The sequence below is a fragment of the Penaeus vannamei genome, chromosome 42, assembly GCF_042767895.1.
Source record: "Penaeus vannamei isolate JL-2024 chromosome 42, ASM4276789v1, whole genome shotgun sequence".
In the NCBI taxonomy this organism is placed as follows: Eukaryota; Metazoa; Arthropoda; class Malacostraca; order Decapoda; family Penaeidae; genus Penaeus; species Penaeus vannamei.
In genome coordinates, this window is record NC_091590.1 from 12,927,600 (window position 1) to 12,937,035 (window position 9,436).

At 37.5% G+C, this 9,436-nt stretch overlaps 1 protein-coding gene across 1 annotated transcript; it reads left to right on the forward strand.

Moving 5' to 3' along the window:
- Positions 1 to 105: 105 nt before the first annotated feature.
- On the forward strand, positions 106 to 8,936 carry mEFG1 (mitochondrial translation elongation factor G 1). Its single transcript, XM_027350877.2, has 15 exons — positions 106 to 287; positions 1,079 to 1,225; positions 1,532 to 1,664; positions 2,026 to 2,230; positions 2,751 to 2,867; positions 3,384 to 3,502; positions 4,356 to 4,548; positions 4,744 to 4,912; positions 5,398 to 5,544; positions 5,829 to 6,023; positions 6,719 to 6,871; positions 7,078 to 7,189; positions 7,459 to 7,578; positions 7,825 to 7,985; positions 8,215 to 8,936. Exons 1-15 carry the CDS (start codon positions 222 to 224, stop codon positions 8,395 to 8,397), a joined length of 2,220 nt encoding a protein of 739 aa, XP_027206678.2. The 5' UTR covers positions 106 to 221; the 3' UTR covers positions 8,398 to 8,936.
- Positions 8,937 to 9,436: the final 500 nt, after the last annotated feature.

Here is a 9,436-nt window from a genome sequence, read left to right on the forward strand (position 1 = left end):
AAACTTTTAACTATAATAAATAAAACAAATTAAGACTAGAAATAAAGTAATTCAACAAAGCCAAAATCATATAACGTCATTTAGAATTTCAGACAATTACTTAACGGCTGAAAGGCAGCGTGTCGTCTGCAGGAACGACAACTCGCCGGGAGAGGAGTGAAGGGGCTCATTTGCCCTAATTTTTGACTGAAGGGGCACATTCTTAGATTGAATACTTCATAATGATCATCACGAGGGCGAGTGTGACGCTAAATAAGCTGCAGTCAACATGGAATATCCTAAAGAGAGTGAGTTTGATACTTATTGAGAGGTATTTGAATGTGTGAGTTAAAGGGTTATATATTTATTCGTCTATTTCATAACAGAGACAAACTACATTGTTTTTTCCTAATGGTTTTATAGAGTTTTGTCACTGCTGTTTGAGGATATTAATTAATTATGCGCTTCGTTGGTCTATTAGAAGGCAGAATAATACAAAACATGGATTGTAACTTGACAAGTATGACCGATTACGCAACTACATAATTATTATATCATTCACCTATTTCTGTTATTTTCTCAAGTTTCTTCATGCTTTAATGGCAAGGTTTCTTTATATTTGTGTGCACTAAAATATGAAGCTTAAAACTTGACCCAACTGTACACTGATAATAAATAAAATGAAGTTCAAGCCCACTTTTGTTGATTTTGTTTAAGGTCTTTCAGGCAAGTTTCGGTGATTGTAGACATGTTAAACTTTTACAGCATTCATGTTATATTATCCACATACTGAGTCATTTGCATTTCATACTAGCTGTGCAATGTATTTCAAGCATGTTTACCTCCATTTTAACTATCAAAACCTACATGCACATGCAGAAAGGCACAATGCTGCTTTCGGAACTTCTCGTCATGCTCGTCTAGAGAAGTTGGCCATTCAGAACCTCCACTTTCTTGTCCTGGACAAGTTGTCCATCGCGCCCATCTCACCCTCCTTTGAAGCTGGGCGAGCAGGACAAGATGACGTCATAGTAAAATTTGTATGGAAATTTAATGTCAAATTCATTAATTACATAACGAATCTTCTCTCTTCTTTCAGATACCTGCATACTACTCAACATCTGTAGACAGTGTGCCCTTGGAGAGAATCAGAAACATTGGAATATCTGCACACATTGACTCTGGAAAGACAACACTAACAGAACGCATTTTATATTATACCGGTCGGATTGATGAGATGCACGAGGTGTGTTTTCTACTTTTTTTTTTTCCACCACTGTTGAGGTTAATGCATATGGAAACCCAAATTTCAATATTTTCAAACCACCAACATAAAAAGATATTTATCAGCAGAAAAATATTTTAGCTATATTATGGATGTGGCAGTTTACAACCTTAATACCATTATTGAATATGTAATTAGTGATAATTATTCCAGTCTAAAAAGTTACAAACCTTTCTTGACCCCCTTCCCCACTATCTACAAGGTACAATAAGAAAAAGAAACCTCTTGGAAAAGTCAATATTGCTATTGTGAAATTTAATTTGCCAGGTACGTGGAAAGGATGGTGTTGGGGCGGTGATGGACAGCATGGAGCTCGAACGACAGCGTGGCATAACAATCCAGAGTGCTGCAACCTTCACCATGTGGAAGAACCATAACATTAACATCATTGACACACCTGGTACGATGTCACTTTCTATTTCTCTCGTGTAGATCTCTGAGACACCTGGCATGGTACTGCTTTTTATATTGTTATGAGTAAATTGAAAAGGAAAATTCCTGATTATCACTTTAAATCTTGTCTGATTAAGTACTCATGTAATAGAATCTTGTGAAACATTGTCTTCTCAACTGTCACTCCAGAAACATCACACATCAGAAATTGAAAGCTAATGTTCAAATCAAGTTAAATGCGAAGAATTATATCACACAGTACAAATGTATTACTTTAAAAGGATTAAGATATCAAAATCATGTCTTATTTTGTATGATTTTAGGCAAACAAGGATTATTCTATTTCATGTATTACAAATACATTGCAGGTCACGTTGACTTCACTGTAGAGGTTGAACGCGCTTTACGTGTCCTGGATGGTGCAGTCCTGGTCCTGTGTTCCGTGGGAGGTGTCCAGTCTCAGACCTTGACTGTTAATCGCCAGATGAAGAGGTATTCGGTGCCCTGCTTGGCCTTCATCAACAAATTGGATCGAATGGGGGCAAATCCATACAGAGTTTTAAACCAGATGAGGTAAGACAGTTTCATAATAATTTGTAATGTTTGTGTTAATGAGTAATATGTACTTTGAACTAAGAAGCATTTTACAAGAAGTTATTTTATTTTATTTTTTTTTTCAATCAATTTTTTTCATTTTAGAATATGCATCACCTATCTAGTGCAAAATGACAAATTCTCCAAATGATGGAGGTTAGAGGAAGAGAGAGTAATATTGAAAAATGAGCATCAATGTTTCTTGGGCTGATATTCAGTGGCTTGGATCTAGCACAGAAATGACAAATTCACCAAATAATAGTTTTGAATAAGCGCATATCAAAAAGTTTTAGGGAATGATAAGTTGCATAATTAATACCCCTAAAGCAACAAGGTGTTTAAATGATGTGGTTTAATAATGTATTGTGATTGTTATTTCTTCAGCATTTTGATTTTAAAAAATATAGGATAACAAAACTTGTGTTACAGCAGTTCAGCACTGAATGTACTTTAATTACTTCTGCAATCATTCATTATTCCTTGTATATTCCTTTTACAGGTCGAAACTGAATCACAATGCAGCCTTCATGCAGCTTCCAATAGGCCTCGAGGGCAACACAAAAGGGATTATTGACATAGTGAGCCAGAAAGCTCTCTATTTTGAAGGCAATAATGGGTAAGTAGTAATGATAAACATTAGTATGAGAAAATGGTTGCTGTTATCTCTTTGCTTTGTAGTTTGTCTAACAGAAGTGTTTGGTCTGTGAAAGATATTTGAAACTGAGATTTTTTTTCTGGAGACTATGCCTGCACAAGCTCATAAGCATGCAGACATTTACACACACTCACACTCACACTCTCACTCACTCACTCACTCACTCACTCACTCACTCACTCACTCACTCACTCACTCACTCACTCACTCACTCACTCACTCACTCACTCACTCACTCACTCTCACTCTCACTCTCACTCTCACTCTCTCTCTCTCTCTCTCTCTCTCTCTCTCTCTCTCTCACTCTCACTCTCACTCTCACTCTCTCTCTCTCCCTCTCTCTCACTCTCACTCTCACTCTCACTCTCACTCTCACTCTCACTCTCACTCTCACTCTCACTCTTGCTCACTTATTTCTTCTCCCTCCTTCACCAACCCACCCAACTGCAGTAGAATAAACATTTTTTTTCTCATCAGTGAAATTATCCGAGAAGATGAGATCCCCAAAGACATGAGAGCTGAAGCCGATGACCGTTACATGGAGCTTATTGAACATGTTTCCAATGCGGATGATGCTATTGGCGAGCTGTTCTTGGGTGAGTAAGAAAATATTTAGGTAAACTGCAATTTCACAATTTAAATTTCCCCTTGCTAGTTGTCATAGGGGGGCCTAGGAAATGGAGACTGAGGCCCAGTGTAAGGGATCACCCTTACCTCTGCCCTTGCCTCAAATAATTTTGAGGTCTTTGATGGTCTTTTCTTCTCTGCTTTTCCTTTTCTATCTCTTCTTCATCCCATTCTGACCACATCCAAAATTGTGAGAGATATGCTGAAAGATTGAAATGCTGGCTTTGTGTCTGTTATTAATGGCCTTCATACTCCATTTGCTCTTCCCTCTTTATCATTTTTACTCCCATACATAACATATTGTCTTAATTGTGAACTCATTTTTACCCTTTTTGCCACAATACATTATCAGAAACCCAAGCCTCACCCTATTGCTATATTTTGAATATGCCACTAATGACTTCAGATGTTGATATGGCAGAAACTTTTCAGAAACTAAATAGATAGTGAGTCATGATATTATTAAGAAATTTTGAAGGGCCAAAGCAAGGTTTGATTTTTATAGTAAAGATTTAATGGAAGAGGGATATTCATAGGAAAATGAATGGTTTTACTGTTTCTGTTAAATCTATGTTAGTCTTAGTCTTTGTATTATTGTCTTAACAAAAAACTGTTTGATTTATGTCTTTTAAGCCTGTAATATGTTGACACATGTAAATAGTACTGCTTTAGTTATATACAGGATGATAAAAAGAAAGAAAAAAGCAAAATATATTTGTAGCATCCTCAAATCAGCAACTATTTTAGGTTTAGCATTAGCAGAAATCAAGCTGAAGCAATGTTACTATAGCATTACAATTATAATTTTCCTCTTCACCACAGAAGAGAAAATGCCTTCAGAAGCTGAGCTTCGGGCTGGCATCCGACGGGCTTGTTTGCAGCGTACCTTTACCCCAGTGTTTGTGGGCACTGCACTAAAGAACAAAGGGGTGCAGCCACTGTTGGATGCAGTTTTGACCTACTTACCACATCCAGGAGAAGTCAAGAATTTTGCTCTTCAGGAAAACAACAAAGGGTTAGTGTCTTCAGGATTATTATCTTTTGAAAGAGCTTTGAAATATCTTACTAATTTTATTAGATATATCTGAAATGGATTAGCATTGGTAGCTGTTCCATTGTAAAGAACTGACCTATATTGACTAATATTCTCATAGTTTTCCCCCCATTGTTATAAGCTACAGTAATGCAAAATATCATCCCCACTTGGCAGGGAGGAAGACCGCATTCAACTGCATCCAGAAAGAACAGCCAGCCATCCCTTTGTTGGCTTGGCCTTTAAATTGGAGGCTGGGAAGTTTGGGCAGCTGACATATATTCGTGTCTACCAGGGTTGTCTAAAGAAGGGAGAGCTGATCTTTAATGCTCGTACTGGTAAAAAAGTGAGTATTTAACATGTAAAGATGTTAGAATGGTTTTAAAACTATATGTGCTTCATTGAATAGTTCCTTTTTTTTCACCAGCTAGCTAAATTATTTTTTTTGCTGTCATTTTTCTGTTTACCTTATTCTGTGTCCTTACCCCTTTCTTTTCCTCAGTCAGGAAGGGATGCAAAGTTCACGTAGAGGACTTTTCAGAAGGCTTTAGAACATTAAACTTATAGGATCACTTGTAGTTGGTTCTTTAGCAGGCCAAAAGCCAAAATAGAATAACTTAAAATACCAGTCAGTAGTACATGAGAGTGAAGTAACTATTTTGTTTGTTTAGAAATTATAAACTGCCAAAATTTGTTAAATAAGTCTGTAAACAATAAGAAGAGTGGAAGAACAATAAGAAGAGTGGAAGATCATTGAGTTTTTTACTTCAATATGTGGCAGGCATATAGTGTCATTTTATTGATCAATTACAAACTTTGTTTGATTTCCAGGTGAAAGTGTCCCGGTTAGTCCAGATGCACAGCAATAACATGGAAGATGTTGATGTTGTCTACGCTGGTGACATTTGTGCTCTGTTTGGCATTGACTGTGCTTCTGGAGATACTTTCACAACTGATCTAAAATTGAATCTATCTATGGTGGGTATATAAGGTTACTGATGGTTTTTGAAAAATTAATTTTGGTTATGTTGTGAATACAAAACATTTTGTATATGCATATTTGTCTCTAATTAAGAAACTGGATTGAAGGAGGAATCCTCTTTGTAAAATAAGATTAATAACAGTACAGATGTTGATGTTATTTCAAGAATAACATTAAATGTGGATTGCTCATAAAACTATATAACCATTGATGAAAAAAAATGTATGTATGAAAAGATACAATACCTGGTCTAATCCAGCCATGTCTATTCCCCCAATAGGAATCCATGTATGTACCTGACCCTGTAATATCAATGGCCATCAAACCCAAGAACTCAAAAGACTCAGACAATTTCAGCAAAGCAGTCAATAGGTTTACCAAAGAAGACCCAACGTATAGGGTACAGTGGGACAATGAGAACAAGGAAACCATTGCGTCTGGTATGGGAGAGCTCCACCTGGAGATTTATGCTCAGGTATGGTGGTTGTTAATTATTATTATTTTTATTTTATTTTTTATGTGATATATGGTACATGTCATTTAATTATTCTACTTCTCATCCCTCCTCCTCCTCTTTCTTCTTGCCCTCTTCTTTCTGCATGTCTTCCTCCTCCTCTGCCTTCTCCTATGCCCTCTCTTCCTCCTCCTCCTGCTTCTTGTCTTCCTCCAGCTCCTCCTCCTCCTTCTCGTCTTACTCCAGTTCCTCCTCCTCCTCTTCTTCCTCTTACTCCAGCTCCTTGTCCTGCTTCTCATCTTACTCCAGCTCATCCTCCTCCTTCTCCTCTTATTCCAGCTCCTCCTCCTTCTCATCTTCCTCCAGCTTATCCTCCTTCTTGTTTTCCTTCAGCTTTTTGCCTTTTCCTATTCAACTCTCTTTTTATTTTTCACCTCTTCATCCTTCTTCTCCTCCTCTATGTAGTCATTGTCCTCCTCCTACTTGTCATTGTCCTCCTCCTTTTCCTGTTCATCTTTCACCTCTTCCTCCTCCTCCTGTTTGTCTTTCACTTCCTATTCATCTTTCACCTCCACCTTCTCCTGTTCGTCTTACACCTCCTCCTCCACCTTTTTGTTTTTTACCTTTTCCCCTTCATCTTCCTCCTCCTCCTCCTCTTTTTACCTCTACTTCAGCGTCTACTTAATATTAACTGCTCATTTTTAATGGTACTCCAGAGGATGGAACGAGAATATGGGTGTGAGGTAGTGATGGGGAAACCCAAGGTTGCATTTCGGGAAACCATCTCAGCTCCAGTGGAATTTGACTACCTTCACAAGAAGCAGTCTGGAGGCTCAGGCCAGTATGGTCGTGTTACTGGCATCATTGAGGTGAGATTTTGATCATCTAAGTGTTATAGCATTACAAAAGAATTTAGTATTTCTTATAGGCTTGGTTAATTATTTTTAGTCATTCATTTGCATGTGGGTTTGGGTACATTCACACATACATGAGTGCTTGTGTATGTGTCTTTGTAAACAGTACATGTCTTGCATGTAAAAAAAATTGCTAACTTTTGTGTATTCCCATTTTCCAGCCTGCAGAGGAAAATACCAAAAACTTGTTTGCAGATGAGACAATGGGAACAAATATTCCCAAGCAGTTTATCCCAGCTATTGAAAAAGGATACAATGCCTTTTGTGAGAAAGGTAAGATTAAAAAAAAAAATTCTTTATTGGCAATCTTTTTTGGATGATGTTATTTAAGAAAGATATTGGAAGTAATATAATATATATATCTGTGTGTGTATGTGCGTGCGTGCGTGCGTGCGTGCGTGCGTGCGTGTGTGAGAGAGTGAGAGTGAGAGTGAGAGTGAGAGTGAGAGTGAGAGTGAATGAATGAATGAGAAATGAGAGTAAATTCTTAAAACACTCTTGTTAATATAATCTAATAATTCTATAATCTTATAATTCTATAGGTATGTTGTCTGGGCACAAAATATCAGGTATAAAATTCCGCCTGAAGGATGGTGCACATCACATAGTGGACTCCAACGAGATTTCCTTTATTCTTGCTGCACAAGGAGCTATGAGACAGGGTAGGAGTTAATTTATATTAGACAGTAATTACTTTTGATAATTGAAGCAGGATTGTTTTTAAGGATTTTTCATGTGACATAATCTTTGTAATTGTTCAGGATATTTTCATCTTTCCTCTTCTCCTTATCACTCTCGCTTTCTCTCATGCTGTTTCACCCTTTTCTTCTCCCTCACTCTCACACTTACCTTCCGTACCCCCCTATCCTCTCTCCTGCCTCTAACACAGTGAAACTTGTATATCACAGCCTATGAGGATGGCATGTGGATTCTCCTGGAGCCCATCATGTCCGTAGAAATCACAGCTCCGGAAGAATTCCAAGGATCTGTTATTTCCCAGATGAACAAACGCAACGGAATCATCACTGGGACAGATGCAAATGAAGGATGGTTCACTCTTTACACAGAGGTCAGTGTGTTGATTTGTAGTTGTTTCCATCCATACTTATTATATTCTTGGGTGTGTACATTCTTGTCTAAGTATTTTTTCTGGTACACTGGATGGAAATGATAGGTGTAAATGCTGAGTTATGCATCAATAAGTGTCTAGGGAGACTTTATAATGTTGCTTAAATTGATATACTCTACGGAAAGCTTAAATAAAGGATCCTTGCATAATTTATTTCACCTTTCTGCAGGTCCCCCTAAATGACATGTTTGGCTATGCGTCAGAACTTAGATCAGCGACTCAGGGAAAGGGTGAGTTTGCGATGGAGTACTCCCGTTATGCCCCCATGAGAAGCGAGATGATGGAGGCTCTGATTGAGGAATACACAAATCCCAAAGGTGCTGAAGCGACAAAGAAAAAGGGAAGAAGATAGGAATGCAAATATGTATGGTGTTAATGTAGATCTGTCTGTCCATGTGTGTTTCTCACCTGTTTTGATAATGATGAATTATACTGTATATGGTATGGTACTTTTGTATAAAATGGTGTTCAGAAGATGTTGAAAGTATAAATGATAAATAACATATTTTTTTCCTACAAGTAATTGGTTTAGTATTTTTTTGTTAAAAGATGATGTTAATTGGTAAAAGCCATTGACTAGGAGTCTCCACAAGAAGTTTGTATGTTGAACAAAAATTATGGAAGTTATATATATATATATATATATATATATATATATATATATATATATATATATATATATATATATATATATATCAGTTTTTTAATTTCATCATTTAGGACAAAGTGCAAATGAGGTAAGCACTTCAATTTTAGAATGTGGAAAAAAAGTTATCTTAATACATTGTATCAAGCAAGAGCAGTATTCTTTATTTAATATGTACAGTAATTTAAGTAAATTTGTTATGTCACTATTCAATATGTGATATGTAAATAAATATTTTATATGAAGTTTGTTTGGAATTTTACTTTGAAACCTTATGAATGGGTGATAAACATTATTTTGCAGTGCACATAGGAACTTGCATGTCTGTATAACTGTCACAAAAAACATTAGACATATAAACCAAAACAGCCAAAAAGAAAGAGGGGGAGAGGGAGAGAGAAAGAGAGAGGGGGAGAGGGAAAGAGAAAGAGAGAGGGGGAGAGGGAGAGAGAAAGAGAGAGGGGGAGAGGGAGAGAGAAAGAGAGAGGGGGAGAGAAAGAGAGAGGGGAGAGGGGGAGAGAAAAAGAGAGGGGAGAGGGGGAGAGAAAGAGAGAGGGGAGAGGGAGAGAGAAAGAGAGAGGGGGAGAGGGAAAGAGAAAGAGAGAGGGGGAGAGGGAGAGAGAAAGAGAGAGGGGGAGAGGGAGAGAGAAAGAGAGAGGGGGAGAGGGAAAGAGAAAGAGAGAGGGGGAGAGGGAGAGAGAAAGAGAGAGGGGGAGAGGGAGAGAATGAGACAGAGAAAGAGAGT

What these genes read in the sequence shown, in the direction of transcription:
- mEFG1 (XM_027350877.2), top strand. Translation starts at nt 222, where the DNA reads ATGATCATCACGAGGGCGAGTGTGACGCTAAATAAGCTGCAGTCAACA. An exon ending in CAATGCCTTTTGTGAGAAAG is followed by an intron (nt 7,190 to 7,458) that starts GTAAGATTAAAA and finishes ATAATTCTATAG; the next exon opens with GTATGTTGTCTGGGCACAAA. An exon ending in ACAAGGAGCTATGAGACAGG is followed by an intron (nt 7,579 to 7,824) that starts GTAGGAGTTAAT and finishes TGTATATCACAG; the next exon opens with CCTATGAGGATGGCATGTGG.